The following is a 27,688-nucleotide window of genomic DNA, read 5'->3' as shown; positions in this document are numbered from 1 at the left end:
GTTTCTGTGCACAGCTGAGCTCTCTGTGCTTGGGAGTGTGGCAGTTTAGGGAGAAGTTTGTGTTTTGGAGCCTCACCTTCAGTGAGTGTTACATCAGCAGGTCTCTCACTGAGTGTTTGTGATGTTGTCCAGATAGATCAGTGTTTTGCCTGGTTATTAGAAGAGAAAAACCTCGGTGTTTTGGAGGCTGTGTGTGAGTGGTGAGGGTACCTTGACACAGCCGTGTCAGAGTATGGCTGAGAGCCACAGCATTGTGCCTGGAACAGTGGACATCAGCAGCTGATGTGCAGCCTGCAGGCAGGTGCTGGCAGGGAGATTCCCAGATCTTTATTTCAGGATGGGACTGGACTGAGTGTACTCTTGGGTTCCCGGTTGAAGCAGAATTATTGATTCTGGTAGTCCCTCCTGCCTTTCTTCCACAACCCAGGGCTTGTGTTTCCCAGCATGTGCCTGGTGCAGCCTCTCCAGACTGTAGCCCTCAGATGGAAGTTGGAGGCAGTGCCAAGGCTTGAGGCTGTTGTCAGTTCCCAAAATGAATTGCCTGCTGATAAACCACAGGGCTTCTCTGCATGTCCGTGTTATGAAAATGTCCAGAGTGCTGAACAGGAAGAGAACCTCTCTGGGGTTTGATTGAAGGCAGGAGTTGGAAGAACTACAGAGAAGCAAACATTTTGCCATAAAATGGTTCTGTATATTTCACATGGAATTTCTGTGAAAATAATCAGGCTTGGAGACTGCATAGAAATTGAAATTGTTTTTTTTAGTGTATGGCTGCATATTTACTGCTTACTGAAGAGTGTTGAAGGTGCATCTTCTTAGAGTTTATTAAGTGTTTGTTGACCTTAAGATTATATTGTTATAAGCACTTTTCTGCTTTGCATTCTGTAACTTACAGCTTTCTGGTTTGTACTCTCAGATCAGGTATCACTTCTGTTTACTTTCTACTCTGCTTGATGAATCATTCTCTAGCAAGTGGCTGTGAAATCTGTAATGCATATTCAGGAACATTAGAGAAATGTATTTTTACTGTGACAATGACAGAAGTGTCTAGCATTCTGTGTACAAAATTACTTTGTAGAGTTTCTGCTGGGCTAAAAAAAGTTGCCTTCTGTTTCTTGCTTTTTTTCTCTGTCACTGTAATTATCCACTTTATTCTTTGATTTTATTCTTTATCTACCTACTCTGAATTTTCTTTCCTCTCTCTTTCCTTTTTCTTGTCTTCCAGTTGTGGCTGTACTAACACCATTTCTGGTTTGGCACTCTTAGAGTGTCCCTTTCTCACAGTATCTGTGCTTGCCCATCCGACACTATGAGGAGATTGGCTTTTCGAGGTGCTGGTTCTACTCTGGTAAATCTGGTAAATTATTGATTGTGTCTCCATCCCTTTGCCTTGGCCTTTTGCTTTTCTTTTTCCTAACTGTTAATTATTCCTACCTTATTCATCTCACTGTGTGCCTGCAGTTATCTCTGTCTCTAACAAAAATGCTTTAATTCAGTTACATTGTGCTGCCATACCTTGTCAATCATCTGAGTGCCTCCTAAAAGAGATCCCTGGGCTTGGTTGGAAAAAAGGGATAGGGATGGATGCATCTGTTCTGTCCTCAGCCTTTGAGATGGCCCCAAATAAAGATACTTTTCTGATGCTGTCACTGGAAGTTGGGAAAGAGCCAACAACTTGTTCCATAAATTACCATAGTTGTTGGATGGTGGTTATTCATTTGTCACTGCTTGTGTTGGTAAATGCAAAACTCTGGCCAAAAGAGGAGGGGGCTTTCCCTGCTTCTCCATGGTTGAGCCATTCATCCCACACAGAAATGGGAGTGGGAGGTCCCATGGTGATCCAGACCTTCTTTTCACTTTAATGTAACACAAGGTATTCTCTGGCCCTTTTCATTTGTAATTTGTTTTGGTTGGTTGTTTTTTTTCTTTGTTGGTCTGTTTTTTGTGTTTTTTTAGTTTGACATGGAATGAAGAGTTTTTACACAGTGGTTTTTGCTTAGTTGTTGTGCATGTGATGGGGTATGAAAATGTGGAGTTTAGAATATATTCTGTGAAGAGTTGCCAATTCAACGTGAGCCTGGGGGTTTCTGGCCTTGCTGTCATTGGTGACTATAAAACTGTAGGAGCATTTTGATTTCTCTTTACCATTGGGAATTTCCTCCAAGTTGGAGTTTACAGAAATAGCATTTGGCAAATGTATCACGAGAAGCTTTGCTAGCTCTGTGGGTAGCTCTGAGCAGAGGGTTTGGATGCAATGCCAGGGCTTTCAGAAGGTTTCTGTTCATTATAGAAGAAGTTGGATTCCATGGGTTCCAAGAGGCGAAGAGCTACCTCTCCTTCCAGCAGCGTCAGCGGCGGCGACTTTGATGACGCCCATCACTCCACCAATGTTCCAGGCCCCAGCAGGAAGAGGAGGAGACTTTCCAACCTCCCAACTGTAGATCCTGTTAGTACCTTCTTACTGATGACACCTTTTTTCTTGGGGATGCTGTATCCCTGTGTGGGATGTGCTGGACTGTAAAATTAATGACCATATGTAGCACATGTGCACTGGTCCTGAATCTGTTCCTGCCTTGGCTGAGCTCTGTTTAGGACCTGGTTCAGCTTTGGCTTGGCTTGGTCCTGGCTCACCACTTTCATGTTTTTCTTTGCTGTTTTGTTTTTGCTGCTTTTCTCTTTTAGGTGACAATTTTAGCAGATGGAAGGATGTTGAAGAATGAGCTGAAATCATAATGTGCAGAAGTAGAGAGCTTTGTCTGCATAGCAAATGCAGAGGGATGAGTGGGGAATAGCACAGGCAGTGATTGCTGAAGTGTACAATGCCTCTGCTGTGCCTTTGCATGAGCAGTCTAATGTTAATTAACTGCAAAAGAACCCCTGTTGTTATTGTAGATGCCTGGAACCTGGAGAGAATTGCAGTGAATTAATTTACATGTTGGGTATTTTACTTAGAATTAGTATTGAAATAAAGCTTCTTGTGTTCAAAAAATAAATGGAGATCCTGCAGTACCTGGCACACTTGTCAGGTATCCTGCTAAAGTGTGAGGTGCTCCAGGTACTTCTCACTTCTGCTTTAGAGCATGCTGTGGATTGGCAGCTTGTCCTTCCCTTTGTAAGCATGCTTTTGTTTGTTATCTCCTTAAAATTCTCTCCCTTTTCCTTATTTCATTGTTCTTGCCTTTCAGATTGCTGTCTGCCATGAGCTCTACAACACTATCAGAGACTACAAAGATGAGCAGGGCAGGCTCCTCTGTGAGCTCTTCATCAGGGCACCCAAGAGAAGGTGAGGCCACAGGTCTGGTTAAACCTTGAACCTGAGATTTAATCAGGGGCAAGTGGAAATTGATAAATACTTCAGCAATAATTTGTGAAAAATCTAAGCTACATTTGTCATCATTTCACATCAGTGTTTGATTTAATTATTCAGTAGGATGTGCTTACATTGGTGCTCTTTTTCAGGAAAAAAAAAGGATACACTGAATTAATTTGTATTACCTGCTTAAAACATCCATGCCTTTGATTATAAGATATTCTATATAAGTGGTGGGATGTAATACTAAGGACACAGCTTTGGAGAGGGTTAATAGAAGTGACCCTTGCAAATGCAGTAGCTAAGTAAAAGGCTGAATTTTCTCTTAAACTCAGAAAATTGAGGACAGTAACAGAACATGAAGTGAGCTGATTGATAGAGCACTGCCCACATCTTTTAGCTGTAACAGAAATGTATTGGAACTTTGGTTTATTTAGTCATAAACATGCACAAGCTTTAGGGCTGTGGTTTGGGTTTTACTGCTTGGAACATGATGCCTGTTTTTGTCATTGCAACAGAAATCAGCCAGATTATTATGAAGTGGTTTCTCAGCCAATTGATTTAATGAAAATCCAACAAAAGCTGAAGATGGAGGAATATGATGATGTGAATGTGCTGACTGCTGATTTCCAGCTTCTCTTTAACAATGCAAAGGCTTACTATAAGGTGAGCAAACTAAAGGCTCAAATCCATTGTAAAAGGAGTAGACATGTTCAAATTCTGCCTTGGTTTGGCTAAAACCTCTTCAGTTTAGGCTGAAGTATTATTGTTAAGAAAACAGCACATATTGCAGTTATTTGCATAAATTTCCATAATGTTGACTGTATCTTTCTAAAATGCCCTGCTATAACAATTTTTCTGTGGAAAATCATAAAATAAAGTGAGGATGATCTTCATGTAGTTTTCCAAAAGAGGTTAAAAGCAAAAATGGAGATATAAACTGAGAAAAATATTCCTCTGTCAAAGCCTCCATTTTACAACGTCCTCTGTGTTTACAACACCTTCTCCACCTTTGAAATGGAGAAAGATTTCTTTTTTTTTTCCTCCCAGAAGGAAAAGTTTATGCTCACAGCAAGCTTATGATAGGAGTGTTGAATCTTTCTCTTCCATTTCCACTTAATAAAATAAAAAAAAGGCACAATGACTGTCATGGTCAGTGATGATAGATGTGAATGTAATGTCATCAAGACAACCCCCATGGCAATTCCCCCAAACTGGGTGTGTGTTTTATTATGGATACTAATGGGTTTTATTGCAGTTTTCATAAGGAAGTGGGGGGAAAATTGGATTAATATTGTTTAATGTTTCACTCCATAAGCCAGTGAAGTTGTATGTGGTGAATGAGATGATACAGCAAATCTAAACCTGCTAATATTGCCTTTCACATATCTTTGACTTTGGAGATGATCCAAATGAGTTCCTTCTGAATAACCCAGCTGGGGTAGCCAGGTGACATCCAGAAAGGCAGTGTTTGTTTCACTTGTGTGTGTGTGTAGTAGCTTCTCAAAAACAGATTTGTGGCTTAATGCATTTCTACATTCTGCTTCCAGGAGGAAAAGAACAAATATTTCCAAATCCATTTTGTACTCCTGGAGCTTTGCAAGGCACTCAGTGTGAAAACCCCAACATTATTGGGTTGGTGGCAGAAGAAAATGACTGGGGTTTTACAGAATGTGTGCTGCCTTTGCCTATAGAATTGTGGGCTCAAAATTTAACTGTTTCATAGAGATCTCACATTAGATTAAAAATAGGTATCCATTATTGCAGGATGAAGGAATGTTGGCATTCCAGAGATTTATGGAGCTGTGGCACAAAAACTTAACCTCTTCTTCTTTTCACCTTTTACCTTCCCCAGGCAGCTCCATGGCATGGACAAACCAGGGACAGTGATTGATTGTCAAGGTCTTTATTGCAGCAGATGTTTTATTGGCAGAGCAGCAGCCTTTGGGTTTTTTTTGTATTTCTGGTCAAGTCTCTCACTCCTGAGCATCTTGCATTAATACAGAAGGAAGCAGATTTGTGGAGCAGGATACCCTTAAAAATCTGCTCTTCATAAGCAACATCTGGTCTAATGTGTTGAGAATATTTAAGCCTAATAAGGCAAGATTAAGAACAGTTCTCATGTTGGTTTCTCATTTGTATTACAAGCTGTCAGAGGTTGAGAGAGTGAAGTAAGAAGAGTGCAATCAGCAGTAATAAGGTGATATTATCAGCAGGAATACCTGAAATAGAGCCTAAATGACAGAGGAAAGGGAAGGAAAAATACATAGGTGGAAAAGCTCTCTTTGTTCTGTGTAGTGGGTAATAGGCACGTGCTTGTTTGCCACTACCAGCTCTGTATTTTTAAAAGTTAATTTTCTAACTAATCCTTCTACCTCTTCTAAAAGATGTATCCAGAGGTGTACCCAGGTAGTAGCATGTTGTCAGGTTCTTTGGAACTGCCCAGTGAATGCTGAGTGTAAATCATTGCAGTGCTTTCAAAGATATTTATTGGCATTCTTCTATAGAAGTTCATTTTCAAGTGCCACACAATGACAGCAGTATTGGCATAAATCAGATTTCTAGCATAGTGAAATTTAATCTGTTTTAAATGCTGGTGGTGTACTTCAAGAAAACCCAGTAATTGGTCCAGATTCATCTAGTTGGCTTGTCCAAGCCTCAACCCAGCTAGTTTTATTGCAAAGTTTTCTGAAAGGCTTGGATGCTTTTGAGTGATACAGGTTATATTTTCTAGTGCTTATTGTGATTCTTAACTCCTCTGTCAAAGAACAAATGAAGCAGGAATTTCCCAAGTTTTCTATTGCTCATATTTAATAACTTTCAGCTGGTAACTTACAAATTTCCTCCAGATGAGAGTGCCCTGAACTTTGACTGTAATATTTGATTTGTTTTTACAGCCAGATTCTCCTGAATATAAAGCTGCCTGCAAACTGTGGGAGCTGTATTTGCGCACAAAAAATGAATTTGTTCAGAAAGGTGATGCTGAGGATGATGATGATGATGAGGAAGGACATGACAATCAAGCAAATTCTGAATTAGTAAGTGTGGGCATGACAGCTGCAGAAGGGAGGTTGTAACTGTGGATGTCAGCTGACTCTGAGAGGGTGAAATTCATTGAGTAACATTTTCATTGTTAAATTGTGTCCCAGAGGGTATTTCTTGTGCAAGTTTATTAGTTCATCACTTCACAACATTGTGTGTGTGTTTCACTTTTGCTTAGCAAAAAAAGCTGTGAGGGTTTCTGGTATTGGTAAAGCATGGCTCTGGTTTAGTTGGAATAATATGAAGCGTGCTTGAGTTCATGCCAGCATTGAGGTTGGTTGTAAGCATCCTTCGTGTCTAATGACATCAGTTATCAGCCAGTGCCCCATTCAGTCAGTGCAGCTGTTCCTGGAGTGTTATGAGGGGAAATTTGGGCTAGCCTGGTGTTTGTGATGTTGGGATGCACGTTTTCTGTCACTGTGATGTGTGTCTGACAGTCTGCAGTGTAAAGATGAAATTAGAGTTTTTTAGTGTACCTTTACCTGCATAAACAATATTGTCTTCAAAAGTTGCATCTGTATTTTGTAGCTGATTTTTTCTGCCTTTGAAACATTCAGCACAACTTGAAGCCCTCCACTCTGGCTGCTATTAAAACTTACTTTCTGTAATTTTTGTTTCTTATATTAGTCATCTCCAGGTTACCTGAAGGAAATTCTGGAGCAGCTTCTTGATGCTATAGCTGTTGCCACAAACCCCTCAGGACGACTCATAAGTGAACTGTTTCAGAAACTTCCTTCTAAAGTGGTGAGTATTTCAGTAATGTGGGTTGTGTGCTAAGCTGGAAGCCTGGACATTTCTGTAACTGATGTTACAGGCTCTGATGGCCATGCTCAGGGTGCAGCTCTCTGTTTCTGCCTCATCAGTGGCAAACTCCTGTACCTGTTTGTACTGCTCTGTTTCAGAACAGTGGTGTTCTGGTTTTGTGGTAAAAGTTTTAACCAGCAGAATAAATATTCTGAAAACCATCACCATGGATTTTCAATCAGACCTGGTCTTTTATGTCACTTTATTGATTCCTTGTGTCTGCCTCATTTGAGGCTTACACTGTTCTTACCTTCAGTTCATCTAATGGCTTGTTCTGTGAGCTGTTAGAATAAAACCTTTGTGACTGTTTATAGTAATACATAAATTCTTTCTGTTTTCCAGCAATATCCAGATTATTATGCAATAATAAAGGAACCCATAGATCTTAAAACCATTGCCCAGAGGATACAGGTATGAACATATTAATGTGTCAGGGTACAGCCTTTTTTAACAGAATTGTTAGAAGTCAGGATTTATGGTGGCAGGAAAGGCAGTGAGCTTTCCCTCTGCTATTAAAAAACCTGCACACTGTGGTGATTCAATGTTCTGTGCTGGGTTAGTGCTGCAGAAGGTGCTGTGTGGAAGATCAGGCATTGTGAGCTGTGGAGTGCTGGATTTGAGCCAGAATATCTCGGGTTCCTTGATGTTTAATGGCTTAAAGCAGTTCCTTGACAAGTGCTGCTCATGTAAAACATTGGAGTGCTGAGGCTTGGTTGTGTATTATCATCACCTACTTCTGTTCTAGTGCTATAAATAGATGTTTTGTACTGATGCATTTTTCATCTCACTTCTCCAATAATTTGAAATACTGTTCTGTAATTCTAGCATTTTGTATAGTAGGGATAGGACATAGACTGATTGAACTAGAGAATAAAGTTAAAACAGCATTTTGTCAGAACTCTTCAAAATAAGGGTACTGTTATCTTTTAAGTGTTTTTTCAACCTTAGCATTCATTAGCTTTGTAAAGACTTAGCATATATCTATGCTACTGTCTTTGATTACTTTCTGCAGATACTTATCTGTTGTCTTTACAAATAAGTTGCTTTTCTATGAACATTCCCTTTATTGAATATGAATTCCTTTGCTTTTCACTATCGGCTTAGTTCTCATGCTGTCTGAAGGTTGCCACTTTAACCAGTTCTGCTTCTTGTTGTATAGAATGGAACTTATAAAAGCATTCATGCCATGGCCAAGGACATAGATCTTCTGGCAAAGAATGCCAAAACCTACAATGAGCCTGGATCCCAAGTATTCAAGGTTAGTTTCACTTGTTCATAGTGTGATTTGAGTTCAGATTTTCTTGACTACTTTCTGTGCTGGTTGATCCTTAAATAAGTCTTGAGCATAAAGCTCTCAAGACCCTGATTTTATTTTTTTTTAAAATAGCTTTTAGTGGGTTTTTCTTTTTTACATTGCTTTTTGTAGAATTGTGCAACCATGACAAAAAAATGAGCCTAGCCTGAAGCTGCTCAGGTCTTCTATTCAGTTTTTTCAGGCCACTGTAAAAATACTGTGTGGGAGTATTTCAGGCACACTTTGTTCCATGCTTCATTTCTCATGCAAAATTGTTTTATATCTAAATGTAAAAACACCTTTATTTTGTTTTAGATAGCTGGATATATCTGATTACAATATTATTCACTTTCAATATTAAACAAAAAAAAAACCTCTTTTCATTGACAGGATGCAAATGCAATTAAAAAGATATTTAATATGAAAAAGGCTGAGATTGAGCACAGTGAGTTGGCCAAGTCAAGTCTCCGAATGAGGTACTGCAAATTCTATAATCTCATATGAAAACCTCTATTGACATTCCTTTAATTGTGCTGTGGAGAGTATAGTGGGAAATAATGGCTTGAAAACTTAGATCAGTGTTGTTTTATAACTTTATAACATTGGTTAAAATAGTTTTTGAAAGAAAGCTTTTTTCATTTCATTTCTTTTCTACAGTAAAATATTTTTGTGATTTACTTGATTATGAAAAATACTGTCAGTGGATGCTTAATAAGTTATGGCAAATTTCCACCACATGTCTATAAGTTAATAACAGAAAATGAATAATGAGGAAAACAAGATGCTTTCTTTTATTGAAAAAGTGCTGAGTATTCTTGAACCTTGTTAGGAACTGAAACCAAAGAGCTCACAGGGGCAAAAACATAGGAACAGAACCTTGGGCAAAAGATACTTAGAGCGAAATCCATTCATGTTTGAAAAGCAATTTTAGCTATGAAGAGAGGCACAGGAACCTGAAGATCCAGATTTATTAATCGGTGAAGCAGAGATTTGGCCTGAATATGCAGGAATAAAACACTTGATGAGAGTTGATAGCTCTATTTGTTTCATGGGGTGATTTTACTTAGGAAACAGCATTTTCTTCCTGTGAAAATCCATAGTGTACAGAGAAGTGATGCAGTCATTATGAATGTTTCTTAACTGAAATGCAATTAAATTTCTTCTCATATAAACATTTTACTTATAAGTAACACTCGAGTAGGTTTAGGTATTATTTGTCAATGTGAGCTGTGTCAGTTATCTCAAAAAAATTAAGCCATGTCCTGCAAGCCATTCAAAGAGTTTGAAAACTTACAAGGTGGAATCTCTTGATCTGTTGGAGCTGTTTACTGGTATTTGGTGCTGGGAAACCACTGTTGGCATTTCCTGCCAAGGTGTGTATGGTACAGCTGGAAACACTGTCACTGCCTTACTTAACTTAAAGGTAGTTTCATTTTTTCTGTGTATATGGTGTCAGTATTAGAAGTGTTGCCTAGGATTATTGTGTGAAAGAAGTGGAAGTTGCCTGGTTGATTTTTACTGCTTGGTCTTTTGAGAAGTGGTTTTTTTTTGTTGGTTTGTTCAGCATGAGCATCCTTCCCATGGTTGGGTGAATCATTGCTGGAGCATATAAAAATAAAAAGCAGAAATACTCTTTAAGGAGTAATTCCTGACACATAGGTGAATAATTCTCCTTCATAAAAATATGTGTAGTGGCAGAAGATTTGGATTCTACAGACACTGAACATCTATATATTTGTTTGCTTTGCAGTAACTAGAACTACACAGAAACATAGAGGTTTTCTGTTTAAATTGTGATTGTATTTCATTTTTGTCATTGTGTTGGCCATTGATGAAGCTCAGCATGTCAGGGTGTGTGTCATATTTTTTTCTGAGGCTCAATGGTTTTTCTTTAAAATCTGATTGTGTAAGAAGGGATGACAGATAAATCACACTGATATTTGTTAGCTGAATTCCTCTCTTGCACTGCCAACCCATTTCCACTTCTCAGCTGCCTTATTCTAGATGTTCCTCTTGTGCATTGTATTCTCAACAGACCTTCAAATCCTGAAGAAATCTATCAGAATCATTGACAGCTCCCTTCTTTGTTTCTCTGACTTGGGGGAAAAAAATAATGCATGAAGCAGGCTACAATAATACTGGGCTGAATGCAGAAAAAATGTGGATAAGCAAAGTGTCATGAAAACCTAACCTTTCACCTGCTATTGTATTTCACTGGTTGCTTTTTCTGTTGAACCATTCTTTTTTTGTTTGTTTCTTTCTTTCTCAAGAATCTGCTTCACAGAATCATTATTCTTATTTAAATTCCTAAGTGTTGAATTGTGTTAAAGGGGAGTTCTTCACCTGTTGCTGATTTGGGTAAAACTCCCTCATAAGTTTACTTCAAGTGCATTTTCTATATTTTTCTTCTGAATTTGCATCTGTTGTTCTTTGTCATTGATGGCTCAAACTCAAATCATCATAATGCTACTAACATAAGCTTTATATGTTGCCCCTGTGTCAAAAACCATGGTTTTTATTGCAGAGCTCATTGTCTCCTTTGCCATCCTAAACTGCTCTTTGTGGGTGCATTTAACTGTCCTCCCTTAAAGTGACAAAATTGAATTGTTTGATAATATGCACTGTCAGCCAACCTGACAGTGACTTTAAGTGTTGATAAACATGACTGGACCTGTATGATTGGCTTTATCTGGATGCTAAGGAACATTTTGTTGGCTGCTTTCACTGCTGTTTAGGCTGAGCTGTGTGTACAGCTATCAATGCTTGAGCTGAACGTTACTTTCCTCTGACTCTATAAACAACATCCACATAAATGCTGGAGCACTGAAAGGATCTCACTTATCTTTTAGCTTCCAAACATCTGTCTCTGAACTTTTTGGCTGATCTATCAAAGTGATTCTGTAAAAAGCTTTTTTTCTTGCTGCATCTTTTCATGGGTTTAAGGTGGGCCTGTTTTTTTTCCTCCCCCCTTTCCTTGGCTTGCCTCTCCTGCCTTAAGGACTGCATCAAATTTGGCTGCTTCCAAGCTGACAGGTCCTTCCTCACAGGGTAAAGGCAGTGTTGGGGATGAGAGAAATTCTTCTAACAAATATTATCGGTAAGTAAATCGTGCCCTTGGAGGAAAAGCTGGGTCCTCGTCCTATGGAAATGCTGAATTTTGTTTGATTTTCTTCCTCACACCTGCTGTGCTGCTGGGCTTTGGATTAGGATGAGATGAATGCTGATAAGACACTGATAGTGTGGTTATTGCTGATTGGGGAGTGTGTGCAGTCCATGCTGGCAGTGCTCCCTGGGGTGGCTACAGCAGCTGACACTGCAGCACAGGGATAAAGGGATAAAACCACCTGGGCTGCTCAGCTGGGCCTGGATCTGCTGCTCAGGCTCAGAACCTCTTTGTGAAAGTGCCTCATGCCCATGGCCCCAGGGGCTGGGCCCCAGAACAGCAGCACAGCAGCCAAGCTGGCTCAGGGTGCTGAGGCTGGAGTGGCCCATGTGGATCTGCACTGGCAGTGGGAAGGTGAGCTACAGCTCCAGAGACCTTTGGGAGGAGAGGCTACAAGTGGATGTGCTCATGATCCAGGTGAGGATTGCACACCCTGTCAGTGGTACTGCAATATAAATGACCCAGGTGAATGAAGCTTTTTTGGTGAAAAGAGGCAAAGCACAGCAAGGACAGAAGCAGAAGTGGCTTCACCAGGCAGCAGCCCAGCACCAGCACTGCTGCCCTGCAGGACTGCAGGGGCAGATGGAACCCAGAGTCAGGGACTAAAGGAGCTCACTGGATGTTTTAGAGGGATGGCCCACACACTGAGGAAATGATACCTGTGTGTTTGTATCAAAAGGCAGGAAGGGTGTGTGGGAGAGTGCAGGGCCCAAGCATGCCCTCAGCCCATCTGCTTTTACCCAGTCTTCACTTGGCCCCTGCGGGACAAGGCTGAGCCCATTTCTAGAGGTGCCTAAAGAGCTGATCTTGTGAAAAGGCAGAGAATGTCAGGCATAGCTAATGTAGTGTGGTATGAAATGCTGTGCCCCAGGTTTGGGACAAAAGAGAAGGATGCTGAAGAAGTCTAGGTCAGACTGTAGCCAGTGTGGATGCCAGGTTACTCCACCTAAGCATAGGAGGCTGCTTCATGTGCAGGCACTGTGTGTGCTGAAAGTGCCAAAGGTGAGGATAAGGGAATGAGAGGAAATAGAATATACAGTGTGTGGAATTCTTTCCTGTTGACAAATCCCAATAAAACGGGATCAAAAACTAAAGTTATTAATTGGGAGAGACTTCTTATCATTCCCCTTCTCTTGCAATTAATCAAATACTCAAGTGTACCAAACAGGACACAAGGTAGTAGGCTGAAGCTCAATTTTCTGACTGTGTTGGATGGACCAGCTCATAAAATAGAGGCAGACTCATGGCTTGGTAAGAATTTCTCCTGTTAAAGGCTCTGGCTTTCTTTGGTCACTGTCATAAGCTGTGTTCCTGCTTATGGAGTCATGACTTGTTTGCTCACACACTCTGGGTGACTGCTAATAGTTAATGTGATAACCCTTTCCTTTTTTTTTTCATTATAATTTTCTCTCTTTTTTATTTTTAATTTTAAAAATTCCTTTACTTTTTCTCTTTCATAGCAACAAAAGATCAGCCCAAGGGGATCGTTTATCAGCAATAACCATGGCACTGCAATATGGATCAGAGAGCGATGAGGATGCAGCTTTGGCTGGTAGGAGCTGAAATGCAGTTTCTCTAATTCCTTTCATTAAAATGTTCACATGGCCAAATCTGTAGAGCTCCTGATAAACTCAGTGACATTTATTTCAAAAATATTTTGTACTCAGTGTGTGATTCCTTTGACTCTTACAGCTAGTGAAATAGGGTAGGCCAAACTTGCTGGCATACTTTGAGTTTTCTGTATGTTTCCAAGTGTATTTACCCAAGCGTTAGGGAGCTGTTGCCTGTTTTTATTCCTTCTAAAATGGAACAGAAGGGGAGATACTGGAGAAGACATTGGGTGCTCCATGCAGCAAAAGAGATTGGTAGTGCTGGAATTGCTTCTTTGTTTAATTTTTTGTTTACATTATTTCTTCAATGATGTTGAAGATGCATCTGTTCAATATGTATTATTGGGGCATTTATTTCTTACCTGGTAATTGAGCTGTACTCCACACAGTTTTCTAGTGGATGGGTATGTGGAATTTTTTGAATTTTAGCTCTTGCTGTAAGCAAAAGCATTTTGATTCCTGGTTAGTTCAGAGTTCAGTTACTGCTTCAGAGCAGCTGTTTTCTGGGAGGTGTGGGGAATATTTATTAGCTGGGTTTTGCTTGTTTGTTAACTGTTATTTTTTCAAGTTGCAATGCTATAAAAACATGTAGCTTTTTATATTTTAGTGATTTAAATTCTTGCACTGATTAAACCACTTTCTGGTGCCACCTTTGCTATGGACATTATTGTAATTTTTTGTAAGACCTCTCTCTGTGTGCAAGGCTTTTGCCTTGCTGCTGTTGAAGCTCTTCTGTCTTTATTGCATTCACCTAAGAGGCAATGTTATTTTTTTTAGCAGACCTGTGTCCCCCTAGGATTTTCTGTGCTTCCAGTGTACTACTTGGAGAGCCCTGTACTGCCAGTTTCTGGGTGACAAGGGCTTTTCTTTAAACCAAGTGATATTTTTATTAATTGCTCTGCTGTCTCATTTCTTTTCATTCCTCTAATGCTTGTTAAAATAAATGAGAACAAGGCTGCATGACTGAACATTAATAGAACTCTCTCCTTGAAACAGAGCTGAATCTTTATGAGCTTCTTTGGTTGTAGCTGTTGCCTAAGCAATGAACAATATCAGTTTCCAAGAGAGTTTATCCTGACAGCTGTAGATGGTGTTGGTGTGGTGGAGCTTGTAGAACATTTCCAGCCCCAGTATAAAAGTTGTGAGCAGCTTCAGTAGCTCCCTTGCTCCTCATTATCAGTCTACAGAGGCAGGCATAGGTGGTCATTATGTATTACTTGCATGTATTTAATTTTGTAAACAAGGCTGTTTTGTTTTTACTGTCTCATTTAGAGATGGTTTAAGACTAGATGCTGCTTTTGGTTTTACTGGCAACCATCTTCAGTTGGACATGGAGCTTTCATTGTTGTTTGGGTGCTCTGGGACCACAGAGGAGACAGTGGGGTTTTTGTGGTATCTGCAAACTGTAGTTGTGGTAACAGCACAAAAGGACTGCCTGTCCCTCTCTTCTGCCAGTGCTTGCTGGGGATATGGGACCTGGTGCTGCTGCACATTAAAGAAAGTACAGTCTTGCATCAGATTGTTTGCTCTATAAGAGCAAAAATATTATTATTGCAAAAATAATAATTTTTCTGTCTTCTGGCCTGAGTAATACATTCTTCTTTGGCTCTTAAAAGAGCAGGTTTCATATTAGGACACCAGAACAATTTTCTAGATAGGTAAAAATATATGATGTTTACACATCACTTTTAAAGAACATGCACATTATAATGAAAATGTAGCTGTATATTTATTTATATTTATTTACAGCTGTATATATTGTAAATATAGTTATATCTATGACCATAATGTATATATATTTACTCATAGCTGTGTATTATGTAAATATAAAATACAGTCAAACTATAATACATAAATGCTTTATTTTAGTACATTTTGAAATAACTAATTAATATCTAATTTACTTAGATTTCTTTTTAGGGAATGCCTCCTTTCAACACAGTGAAAGTACATTTCTTATTTAGGGTATTGAACTGTTTTGTTGCTGCTCACACACAGCAGAGAACAGCAAATACTTGACTGGTCCCTTTGTGTTTTCTCTTTCATAGAAACAAGTTATTCTGCTTTTTCAGTTTGTTTCTTACTTTTGGTAGAGTGCTCAGAACTGAGCAATTTGAGTAAACAGACCATACTGTTGAAGTAAACTAAACCATAATCTATTTTTGAAACTTCACCTGATTTCAGTGGTAGCTCCAGTGATTTGTTTCTACCTGAGTTACTCTGTCCAGCTCCTGCTTTGCTGGCTGTGGTGTAGTAGGTGCTGGGTCATTGAGTGATGCTGATGGGCATCCTTGGGATAATTTTGGGTGTCTCCCCAAATCAGTAATGCACATCCTCAGTGCATGTTTGCACATCTGCTGATGCCTGCTTGTGTTTTAGCTTTGCCTCTGACCCTGGCAGGTCTCACACACTGATGTAGATGTGGTGTCAGGCTGCAGAGCAGCAATGACAGCTCTGTGTTGTTACACTCTGAGTGTCCCCTGGCTTTGCCACTATTTCTGTGTGACTTCACTGAAGGCGGATAGAGAGCTTGAAGCTGTGGCAGCCTCCTCTGAGCAGTAATGGAAATGCCAGCTGGAAACCTGGTGTTGGAGAGCTGTGTAGCTGAGTGACTCAGTGTGTCATCTGCCAGACTCAGAGGGGAAAAGGGGTGAATAATTTAACTCTAATGTGCAAAGCCATGTAGATTTTATGTCATGTCTGTCTGCAAGGTACAAAGTGCACTGTTCATGTGACTTAGAAGTGTAGAAGGATTGGCCATTTATTGCTTCCCATCCTGTTTCCAGTACCAGTGTTTTCTCCTTCCTGATGTGTTTCTGTTGTTCATGTAATGTTTCTCCTAATTTTATCTGCAGTGTTAGCTCTTCATAGCTTTTCTTTCATTCATCCTAATCCTGAAACAAGATAACCAAAAAAGTTTGCTATGAAATTTTTAAATACTTACTATGAATTTTGTAGGCTTATTGTATAATCACTGTAAAACATTTATTTCTTCTTCATTTGCTGTATATGTTAGAGGAGCATCATCAGGCTTTAGTATCAATTTTTTTCTGTTAAGCTTCACAATTTTTATTGAACTGTGATTAATATTATCTAAAGGATTGCAATAAAGGGGTTTTTTTTGTCAGCTTGAGGCTCATCAGATGTGTGTTGTGTCATTTTCTGAGGTGTGAATTTGACTGCCAGAGAGGGCTTTCCTTTCCTTCTGCTTTACACCTTTATCCATCAAAACACCCACTCTGAGTTGTCCTGCTGAGTTTCCTGTTTCTGTTCTCTCTCTGTGCAGCTGCTGCTCGTTATGAAGAGGGAGAGTCTGAGGCTGAGAGCATCACCTCCTTCATGGACACCTCCAATCCCCTGTACCAGCTCTATGACACAGTGAGAAGCTGCCGTAATAACCAGGGCCAGCTCATCTCTGAGCCCTTTTTCCACTTGCCCTCCAAGAAAAAGTATCCTGATTATTATCAGCAGATTAAAACACCCATTTCATTGCAGCAGATCAGGTAAGAGAACAGAATGCAAACTACATCTGGTGTGAAAATATTCAAGTGTTTTATTCTCAGAATCTTCTCTTATGGGCAAGTTGTTGGTACCTAATGCAGTGTTTGCACCATATCTCCTGTACATCTGATTGCTGCTTGTTTCTGCTCAGTCTGCATCAGTCTTTAGATCATCTGTGGTATATGGCTGCTATTTGGTTTATTTTTCATTGAATTTCATTTGTAATGTGCCTGAAAATTGCCATATGAATAATTCTGAAGACTAGGTGTGCAGCAGAGATAAAAGGTTTTGCAGAACTCCATTTTTCTTTTTCCCTGATCTGATGGCTTGATTACCACTTACTGCCATATTTTTTAAGTTAAAAGTCTTCAGTGTGAATTGTAGGAAGATGGCTACAATTACAATCCTCCTGTCTGGGTCACTGTGTAACTGTGGAGAATAATTATATTCATGATGATGTGGCTGGTCTGGACTGAAGCCAGCATTTATAAATGTGTGAACCATGGAAGGTCTGTGAGCTGCCAGAGTGCAGTTGTCAGATTAAAGACCTGAGTGAAGTGAGCTGTGTCTTTCTTTGGTGGCTCAAGATAAGCCAGTGTGATGGGTGTGAGCAGGTCCTGGGAGCATTAAAAGGCTTTAATGGTGCTGCCAGTGGCCACTGGGGGTCCAGGCCCTGCCCCAGCCACACCCTGGGAGTACCAATCCTTCAGCCCCAGTGAGGGAGCCCTGCGCCCTCCCACTGCTCATCCCTCTGTAATCCACTCTGATGCACAGGTCTGTACATTTTAGTTGTACCATAATGCAATCTGTCAGACTTGATGGAATTGTTGAATGAGCAGGGTCTTTGTTAAATCAGAAGTTGACAAAGCTGATTTTTGGTTTTTTATTTTGTCTCAGAGGGTGTTTTGCATGTGCTGGGGGATAAAAGCTGCCACACTGGTTATCTCTGCCATCAGTAACTTTAAAGCCTTTTTTCTTATGTGTTAGTACAGCTGTAATAGTGGTAAAGAAAGTGTCTTGCCTTGGACAAAGCACAAAATGTACTTGATGGAAATAAACCAGACAGTAAAATTAAGAAGAATCATTGACGTTTTGTGCCTGAATCTACCTAAAAGTACTGGCTCAAATTATATATAAACAGATTTGTTTGGGAAAGATTTTCCATTAAAAATACCCTTAATATCAGTTATAGAACAAATAACTTGCCATAGAGAGGCAGCTGCATTTCTGCTTTCCTTACAGTGTAGGCAGGTTGCATCTGGCTGTGTGAGCAGCACAGAAATTCCATAGCAGTGTATGAAGAACTGTAGAAAAAAGTAACTTGTCTTACTGTCTGGGGGCTTAGAAAATAAGGGAAAAAAGGGAACAGCCAGGCTTTTTAGAAATAGTGTTTGAGGCTCACAAATTAAAATACAATGTTTGTAGAATTTAATTTCCTGCAAATTCTGAAATTCAGCTGTCTTTTAAATTACCTTGTAATCTTCACTTTTACTATACCTCAAAAGCCTTTAAGTCATGCATATGTGCTCTTAATTGAAGGGCTTTAGGGAAAACTGAAGCCTCATGGCTTTGCTGATAGTGCTAATATGTCTTTGGTATTCAGAACTGCCACTCATTAGGGGTGGAGATTGTTTTATGGGGTTTTGGGTGTTTGGTTTTCTGTGGGGTTTTTTCCCTTCTTTTCTTGTGGTGGTGGTTTGGGGATTTTTTTTTTTTTTGAGATGTACATAAATACAGCATATCTTCTGTTCCCAGATGGGGACGGGAAAGTTCAGTGTCCCAGTGAGAGGCTGGAGGAGGTGGAGTGAAGCCTGCCATTCCTGTTTCATGTCTGTTTGGCTCTGGCATCTGGCTGCCTCAGCTGTCCTGCCAGAGTGAGCTGTGAAATGTGTGGCTGTTGAAATTTTACAGCTTGTCATGTATTTCAGGGAGATTTGTGTGTGCTAAAAGCAGGAAAAGTCTTTAAAATAATTCATGATTTCCAGAGGGAGTATGTGTGTTTTGGTTTAATGAGATGTTACCTATCCCAGCCTCTCAGTCTCTTTGAGTGCTCTAAACCTCAGTCATTTGAGCTGAGTGCTGATCCTGAGCTGTTCCTGCCTGTGGGAGGTAATCATGCTGATGGCTTTTAGTTGTCTCCTGATTTCCTCCTGCCTTGCTGCTCTCAGATCACAGAACAGCTGAGTAGGAGGGGAAACCATCCTGCCCAAGCCCTGTGGCAGGGTCACCCAGAGCCTTGTGTCCAGACTGTGTCCAGTCAGGTTTTGATGGTTCTCCACACATGGAGACTCCACATCCTGCCAGGGCAGCTAGTGCCAGTGTTTGAGCACCCTCCCAGTGCAAACCATTTGTGTTCAGCTTGAAATTTCCTGTGTTCCCGTTTGTTCCACTCACCTCTGGCCAGTCAGTGACACAGCTGAGGTGACCCTGGCTGTCCCTTCATCCCTCCCAGCAGATGTTGAGCGCATTGATGAGAATTCCCTGCCTCAAAGAGAGCAAAGCTCAGAGCTGGAGAACAAGAAAATCCTATTTAAAAAGAAAGGCATGATGCTGCCAAGGCTGTGGCTTTGACATGTGGTGAAAGTGCCTAATGCAAAGTTGACATTGCTGGGGAAGAATCATTCTGTTAATTACAAATAACCACAGGAGCAGTCAGGGGAAGATGCAGGAGAATGAGTTCAGTTCCCAAGTGCACAAGTGCTGGATCCTGGCAGGCTTACAAGAACTGTTCCTTATTAAATTTTACAGTTTTGGGAAGTATGATCCCCTAGGCAAGTGGGTCAGGCTTTTTTATCCCAGAGGAGGAAGTTGTGCCAGGGAATGCCCTGGCAGCAGCTCTCTCTGAAACACATGTGGGAGTACAGGCACTGAAATTGGTACCTTCACAGCACACCCTGGTGTCTGGTGCTCCTGGGGCTGCAGCTGAGGTTTAAAAATGTGCAGGGATCTGGTGTCAAACACACTTGGGTTTGTGTGATAGCTGCTTTTTGGGGAATTCTAATCAATTTTTCTTAATGAGTGGGATCCTTTTTGGACAATGCTCTGTAACATAATTTAAATGTTTGCATTTATGTAATGTGTTGGGGTTCTCTTGAATTTTGTGGTGGTTTTGGATTAGTTATAAATGGTTTGAGTGGAGCTTATAGTAAATGTCATCATTTGGTCACAGATATTTTTGCCATATATCTTAAGCAGTTTTAGCAATATGGCAAATCAAAAAGTGGAACTAATTTTGAAGTATTAGAGACTGGTGCCTGGACTAAAGTTTGAAGGGTTTATGGAGAACTGTGTTTTTGTTTGCTTGATTCATAAATGAGTCAATTGTGAAGAGAAAATGATGCCTCTAATATTTTGAATACACTGTAAATTTTCACTTTATCTGAGATTTAGGACTTCATTCATTCCTTTTGTCACTTAATATAACTTATTATTTGGTGAATATTGTCTATTTTTGAACTCTTCTGTTTGTGTAACCAGTTTTCCTGCCTTAGGAAGTACTTTCAGTGCATGTTGTATGTTTATAAAATCACAGGTTCAAGCAAAGAAGTTTCCCAATGTATTTTAGAAGAAGACTGTCATCTTCACTAGGACATTTGTCAAATGCATCTCTTGATCCCACTCATTCTTTGTTAGTGGGTTGTTTTTCCCTCAAGAGGCAGGACTAGCACTTCACAATTTCTGAATAAAAGAAAATAAGTTGCATAACTGATCTTATCCTGATGTTTGAATATTTTTCAGTAGGGAAGTTTTAGGCTAAGTGTTTGTCTAATAAATGGATCTTTTGGTTATATGGAAAGAGTATGTCTCACCTTCACTCCTTGCAGATATTCCACCTGGACGGACTGATGAGTTTGCAGTAGGCATTTTAGGGAGTTGAGTGCCAACTTACAGTATTCTTTTAATTAATATTCTGATTTCAACCAAATTAAATGTCATGTCAGTGTTGTTTTGGGCTTAGTGGTCTTATGAAACTGTAGCCTTACTTTTAAACTTTTTTTTCTTCATTTTGCAAAAGTCATTTTGTATAAAAGGAAATTCTTTCTAGTTTTACTTGTGCTTTCAGGTACTGTTACATCCCTGTCAGTAATTTTCACAGAAATTTCTCTTAGTTTCTAGTGTATGATTTGTGTTATATTGGCAGTGGTTTTCTGTAGAGCCATGAGTTTGGTTAGTTTCAGCCTCACTTTGTGAAATAAACTGATGTTTATAAAATCCTGTCTTCCCAAGATTGGTGAGACAGCATGTTAAACATTTATTGTGAAGCTGCACTTCATCCTCTAAATCCAGAGAAGTCATGATGCTTGAGTTCTGCTGAATTTGAGTGTAATTAAATCTGTTTGAAATACTTATTTAAATAACTTACCTAATTAATCATCCTATTGTTTGCTGACAGCAGCACAGAGAATGGTAGGAGAGGAATGTCTTTGCAGGCTAGAACAGGATCACTTCTGTGCTTGTACATTTTTCATTTCTTATGTCCCTGGCTGGAAGTTATCACTTTCCAAACCATTCAGTCTAAGTGGGGTTTTTACTTTTGCTTCAGGCCTTTGATGAGCACAGCTGTGAATGTAAATGGTTTGCTTAAAATCAGATGGCTGCACCTTGGTTGTTGGGTAGTGGATAAGCAAATGGTGGGAGGAGCAAGCTTAATATAAAACTGAAAGGTTTTATATTAAATTTATTTCATGGTAGTGATGATGCTCCATCAGGCAGGGACACATTCAGCCAGGTGCTGCAGAAGCCAGGCTGGGTGCAAAGGTGATGTGTGACTGGTGAATGTGCAGGCAGGAGGAGGAGGAAGCTGTGCTGCAGCTGTGACAGGTTTTGGGCTTGTGTTGCTGCAGATTAGTATTTTCTGCTGTGTGTAATGAAATATTGGAAGGTTTTAAAAAAGGTGGCTAGAACTTCCAGCATTGTGTAAGAAAACACATCAAGTTGAGCATTAACTCACGTTGATTCATGTGTTTAGCATGTGAAAAATGACTTTGTTGTTGTTGTTAGTCCTCTTGTAACTGTTGTCAGGTGAAGTGCACTTTGCTGTATCCCCAGTCAACAATCAGATGTTTTTTTAAAGGAAGACACAGATTGGAAGGTTTAACATGAGAGGTGCTGGGTGCTTTTGGCTCTCACTGAAGATGAGTGGAATTGATGGAAGGGAGGCAGCGTTTGGGGCTGTGCAGAGCTGGCCTGGCTGAGGTCAGGGCTCAGGGGCACTGCAGCCTGTGCTGCTGCCTCACCTGTAACATCTCACCCCGGTATGAAAACAGAATTTCAGGCTCCACAGCTTCCAGAATTACTGAAGCCATTCTTTGAGAAGATACATTTCCCTTATCTAGTTACAAGTGGAAAATGTTACTAGAGAATCAAAAAGTAAATGCTATTTCTGTAGTTAAAACTCTTTCACTATTGCTTTGTCATGAAAATGAGGATATTAAAGGACTGTTTTGGACCGTGTAACTAGTGAAATTAGCTGACTAATATTTCTCTTTTGCAGAACCAAGCTGAAGAACCATGAGTATGAAACTTTAGATCAGTTGGAGGCTGATCTGAATTTGATGTTTGAAAATGCCAAGCGCTACAATGTCCCCAATTCTGCCATCTATAAAAGGGTGCTAAAAATGCAGCAGGTTATGCAGGTATGTGGAGGAGAACAAGCAAAAGGATAGAACTTCACATGTAAATTTATTTCCCTAAAGGATATTTTTCCAGAATAATTTTTAACTAGACCTGTGTTTGCAGAAGTATTTTCTTGCTTAGAGGGAAGTATGGGAAGGGAGAGCATCATTAAGTGATTTTTCCTCAGCACACCTGCTGCCTTCTGTGATTTCTTTCAGTCACTTTATTCCTTACTGTGACTCCCAACCTAATTAAATTGTGAGAAAATTGATGATGTAGGGCTTTTGAGTTTCCCTTTAATTGAATAAGGCTAAAACCTCTCAGATTTCATTAAGTGTTCCAGATAAGTGCTGTAGTCTGAAATGGCATTGTTTTCAAGTTGGTTCCTCAAAAGTTGTTCTGTCAGTTAGAAAGAACTATACTGCTCTTTAATTCTGTTCTCTAAGTGTCCAGCAACGAGTTTGGCTTCAGAGCTCTGTTCTTTTTTCAGGCAAAGAAGAAGGAGCTTGCTAGGAGAGATGACATTGAGGATGGGGACAGCATGATTTCTTCTGCTACATCTGATACTGGAAGCTCAAAAAGGAAAAGGTATCTGCTTCTGTAGTTCCTGCAGGACATAACATTGCTGCATCTCTTTTTTGTTACAGAGAATGTTAAACCATAATTTTTTTAGCCTTTGTGTAAGGATTTGTAATTCTGAAACATCATTAAGTGTTGATTCTAATTAATTCAAAACTATTTGCTGACTATTAATTCCCTATTTTGGTCTATTAGTTGGCAGTTGTCAACATCCCTTCAATAAGTAAAATGGGCCCTGTAATTGCACTGAACTCAGTGATTTTCTCAGCAGATTTCAGGATTTTTTGGGGAGAGTTGTTTTATTTTAGCCTGACAAATAGATAAACTGATTATAAGAGGTTGATGACTTAGGATCTTATAACATGAACCAAATTCCCAGTGATTTGCAATAGACTCTTCTGTTGGGCATAATGATGCCTTTTGGAAGGTATTCTTTATGGTGATAGCTGGTTTTTAATTAATGTTGATGATACATTTCACTCCAGCAAGAGGGAGTTTCTCTAGTCTGCCTTATGGTGTCATTTGAAGTAAAGTCCAGCTCAGATAATAATGCAGTGGTAGCAACAGCCAGTATAAAATTGCAAGCTTTCAGCATCTTTCTTTGGTGTTGCTTATGAGCATTGGCTTCCTGGGTATTTATTTCTTGTTTTGTCAAAGGAACAGCTGTTGTGGGGGGAGGAAGGGAATGGAGTAGAGCATCAGCAGAGAGTCACTGAAGAACAGTCAAATAAATGGAGAAATGTACATAAATTAAAAAGCTTCAGAGGGAAAATATGAACATGGGTTTAGGAGGGGGTGCAGTCTAGGGATGCTGGGAAGAAGAAATTTAATGGAAAGGAAAGGCAGACCACAGAACCAAGGAAGGAACAAATTGCAAAAATCACTAACTTTGTGATCTTCACATTCAAAAAGAAGTACTAACCTAATCAAGCAAGTCAAATTGTCATCAGAGTCCTTTTAATCCCATGTTGCTTTTGATCACCTTGTGCCAGACACTACTGAAATGCTTAAAAGGAAAAAATCTGTCAGGCTCTGTCATCTAAAAACAATAAAAGAGGAAAGGGAACAAGGGATTTCCCATGTTGGTAGGCAAGGGAGATCAGAATAATGCCTGAAGAGCACCTGAAAATGCTTTTGATGTTGTCAGTTTGATGCTTGTTATCCATTCACTTGCTGAATGATAGCAAGGAAAAGATCATAAATGCTGCTGATCACAGAAGTGAAGCAATGAGAGGAATTCCAAAATGTTGCTGGAAAAAGAAACCAATAACCCATGCAAAATTCATCCTGTTGGGAAAATAACAGTTACCCAGAAGAAAGTTGTTTGAATGTCCCCTTTTATGTATCAGATGCATGACATGAATCTTGAGTATTGGCAGGCCTTTTTATTGCTGTTTCTGCTTTGGTTTTGCTTTGCCTATATCTGTTAAAATGAGTGATAAAAACCTGGAAACACATGAAAATGAGGGATTTGGCAACATGTCTGTGTTCTGGCATTGCTCAGCTGCTAGTGGGAACAACTAACCAACATTTGTCAACAGTGGTAATGTTTAGCATATAGAACATATATTTTGAGTTTTCTTTGTTGTTAGTTTTCTTTATTTTGCTGATCTCACCAAGAAGTAAGAGATATCTGAGGCATAAGACTATGCTGAATTAGGTTTATTTTAAATGTGTAATGAAAAGAGCCACATCATGGGAAATCTGTGTTGCAGTTTGGTTTCTAATAAATTGTTCTGGGATATTTTGCACATTCTGCAATTGAAGGTAATTTTTTGTGGTGGTTATTGTAATATATTATATTACAATGTAATAGTCAAAGTTATAACAACCTGAATAAGTCTTGAGGAGATTGCAGATTGGAAGCCTGTTTACAAGTGCTTTGTAGTGAGTGTATTGCTGAGTGCCACAGTATCTGAGCTGAGACTATACATTGAAATGAATTTTCTTCTCCCTTATTTAATTTACTTATAGGCCATGTACTATGTGTGCAGGGAGCCATGTACTTTTTTATGATAAGCTGTGTCTTGGTTGTGCTGTCAAATTTCTTGAGACAACCATAACAGCTACTCACAGGATGACTGTAACATTTGTGGGGATAGCACGTACCATTGTGGGCTTGCAGTCTTGGGGAGCTTTATTGACTTCATTTGGATTGACAGATATTTAAGCAATTCTTTCTACTGCATCCTTGATATCCTTACTTGGTACTGAAGAATGCACAAAATTACTCTGAGATAAATAGCTCATGTATTTGATATTCTGTGTTCACCAGAAGTAATCATGAAGGTACTGACTGGTGGGTTTTACCCTGTTCACTCTGGATCTTGAGCTCTTGGATTCAGATGCCTGATCCTGACTGGTCTGTTTTCTCTGCATCTGGAAAGTGCTCAGAGCTCCTTTTGGCCTTTGCACTTTGAGAAATGAGTTAGTTGATTTATTTTGTAGTACACTTGAACTCAGGGTCAATGAGAGAACGATCATCTGGCAGAGTAATTTCCTGTTTCTGTGTCAGGCTCCTGATTGTGATGCTGTTGTCAATTGCAAATTCTGGTCTTAATGTTGAACTTCTTGTGTGTGTGTTTAAGTGGTTCTGTTGTCTCTTCATGGTAGAAGATAATATCATTTTGATATTGGTGTTGGAAGTGGGGATAGGAACCCCTGACATTTATTCTTTTCTTTATGTTCTTAACCCGACAGTAAAAAGAACATCCGGAAGCAGCGCATGAAGATCTTGTACAACGCGGTTCTAGAAGCTCGAGAGCCTGGCACAGGCAGGAGGCTCTGTGATCTGTTCATGGTTAAACCATCCAAAAAGGACTATCCAGACTACTACAAAATCATCCTGGAGCCAATGGATCTGAAGATGATAGAGCACAACATCCGCAATGACAAGTACGCGGCGGAGGAGGCCATGATCGAGGACATGAAGCTCATGTTCCGCAATGCCAGGCACTACAACGAGGAGGGCTCCCAGGTACTGCTGGGCTCAGCAGCCACACTCTCTGCTGCCTTGCAGGCATCAACTGCTCTTAGGATGGCTTCACTTCAATTATTACACATATTAATTATTGTAATTGGTTATTGAACTAAAGTAGAAATTCTCAGAACTTCTGAGAAAGGGTGTCTTAGAAGGAAAACAGCTTTGTTTTCATGGAAGTGGAGAGTGTAGGAGATCAGACTAGAAGACATGACTTGTTTAGCTTAGCAAAATGAGTCTGAAAGGGATATTGTTTTCATTTATAAGTATAATGTTGGGTGCGTCTATATTGTGATGTTTCTCAGGCAGCAGGAATGATGTGGAGCAGGGAGGTGGTAAGAAACCTCCAGCTGTTTCTAATAAGGAACTTGGTCAGCAGCTGCACTTCATCACCAGGGTAGAGCTTGAAGACCCAGGACTGTTGTAGTCCTTTGTACCTTGATGGAATCTCAGTGGTTCAAGGGATCTTTCATTGCTCAGCAAAAGGGTTTGATGAAGAAGTTGATAACAAGCTGCCCCCTTGCCATTTTGTAGTCTTTGGAATAGAGATGCATCTTAATTGAATAATTTTTTCAACATTTGTAGCTCCCTGATTTAGAGGGTGGCATCAGTTCTGCTTAGCTGTGTCAGTTAAAAAGAAAGGCTTATTTATTTATTTATTTATTTATTTATTTAAATAAAATACTCCAGTTTGCTTTCAGCTTCTCCAAACTAACACTGAAGTGTTTCTTAGGAGCTAGTTCTTAACTAGTAAACACAGTAAACCTTGTTTTGGTTGGATTTTGATTACTTTACTGATTAATAGGTGTATAATGATGCCCATATGCTGGAAAAGATCCTGAAGGAAAAAAGGAAAGAGCTGGGACCCTTGGCTGAAGATGATGATGTTGCATCCCCTAAACTAAAGCTAAGTAAGACAACCTTGTGCTTTGCCTTGTCTCATTTCAATACTTACAACACAATACAGGTGAACAGATCTTCCTTTTACACATAGATGTGTTCTGCACAGTTGTTAACACTGACAAGGAAAGTAGAATTATATTTTCAAAATCTTGATAGCAATGGCATGTCTGTATTTTACAATGTAATTAAGTGTTTGCATGTAGTGTTTTCTAAGAAAAATAACTTAAAATGAAGAAAAAAGACTTTGGAATGGGTGGAAGGATTAAGATTTAGGCATACAGTGTTATCCAAATGTTAGATGGGGCATTATGTGATCAGTCAAGTAAGGGGCTTCTCAGATTGAGCAAATCTCTTAATTTCACTGGTTGAATGTCTGGGATTTCCACAGAATTTTTAAAAAAAAGTGAACCCTGTTTGGCAGATTATTGAAAGCCATGAAGAGCATGGAAGTGAAGTTCCTTGAGCTGTTGCCCTTACAGCCTTGCTACTACTAAAATCTTATGTTCTCTTTATACGTGTTCAGAGCTGAGCAAACTGAGGTGGATAAAATTGCACAAAAACCTTAAAGAAAATAACTGCACACAGTCTTCTTGCAAATTAAATGTGCAGCTCCTGGGTAAAGCACAGGTGTAGAGTACAGGTGCAGTGCGGTAACAAGATCCTGAATTAGTCAAAAAGCCAACCTGATAATGCCATGGGAGGCCTTAGTTTGCATATTACTTATAATAATCCTTTCTAATTTGGCATAAACATGTCATAAAGGAATCTGATCATATTTTGAATGCTTAATTTTAGTGATAGCCAAATCCTGTGATGACAGGATTTTTAGCAGCTGCAGAGACAAATTCATGGAGAACTGTAAGACCAAAAGGAGTTTAGGGGAGTT

The 27,688-nt window shown here is 39.6% G+C and overlaps 1 protein-coding gene across 18 annotated transcripts in view; it reads left to right on the top strand.

The window, feature by feature from the left end:
• Nucleotides 1-27,688, top strand: part of PBRM1 (polybromo 1) — a 55,315-nt gene that overhangs the window by 1,139 nt on the left and 26,488 nt on the right. For 4 of the 18 annotated variants that reach the window (XM_054280661.1, XM_054280670.1, XM_054280660.1 and 1 more), the window contains exons 2-17: nucleotides 1,226-1,348; nucleotides 2,291-2,446; nucleotides 3,186-3,283; nucleotides 3,829-3,976; nucleotides 6,208-6,348; nucleotides 6,980-7,096; nucleotides 7,499-7,567; nucleotides 8,316-8,414; nucleotides 8,841-8,926; nucleotides 11,449-11,547; nucleotides 13,074-13,165; nucleotides 16,510-16,726; nucleotides 22,219-22,360; nucleotides 22,831-22,928; nucleotides 25,620-25,896; nucleotides 26,705-26,810. In XM_054280661.1, the coding sequence (XP_054136636.1) occupies nucleotides 1,310-1,348; nucleotides 2,291-2,446; nucleotides 3,186-3,283; nucleotides 3,829-3,976; nucleotides 6,208-6,348; nucleotides 6,980-7,096; nucleotides 7,499-7,567; nucleotides 8,316-8,414; nucleotides 8,841-8,926; nucleotides 11,449-11,547; nucleotides 13,074-13,165; nucleotides 16,510-16,726; nucleotides 22,219-22,360; nucleotides 22,831-22,928; nucleotides 25,620-25,896; nucleotides 26,705-26,810 (1,984 nt within the window). In that variant the 5' untranslated portion in view covers nucleotides 1,226-1,309. Of the gene's footprint in view, nucleotides 1-1,225; nucleotides 1,358-2,290; nucleotides 2,447-3,185; nucleotides 3,284-3,828; nucleotides 3,977-6,207; nucleotides 6,349-6,979; nucleotides 7,097-7,498; nucleotides 7,568-8,315; nucleotides 8,415-8,840; nucleotides 8,927-11,448; nucleotides 11,548-13,073; nucleotides 13,166-16,509; nucleotides 16,727-22,218; nucleotides 22,361-22,830; nucleotides 22,929-25,619; nucleotides 25,897-26,704; nucleotides 26,811-27,688 lie in introns of all 18 variants that reach the window. The other 14 variants (XM_054280669.1, XM_054280657.1, XM_054280668.1 and 11 more) reach the window with 7 other exon arrangements.

This window comes from Melozone crissalis, unplaced genomic scaffold (genome assembly GCF_028551555.1).
Source record: "Melozone crissalis strain CALT ecotype California unplaced genomic scaffold, PUWL_Pcris_2 ptg000029l_1, whole genome shotgun sequence".
Lineage (NCBI taxonomy): Eukaryota > Metazoa > Chordata > Aves > Passeriformes > Passerellidae > Melozone > Melozone crissalis.
Note: the sequence above shows the minus strand (reverse complement) of the source record. Positions and strands in the feature narration are given on the sequence as shown.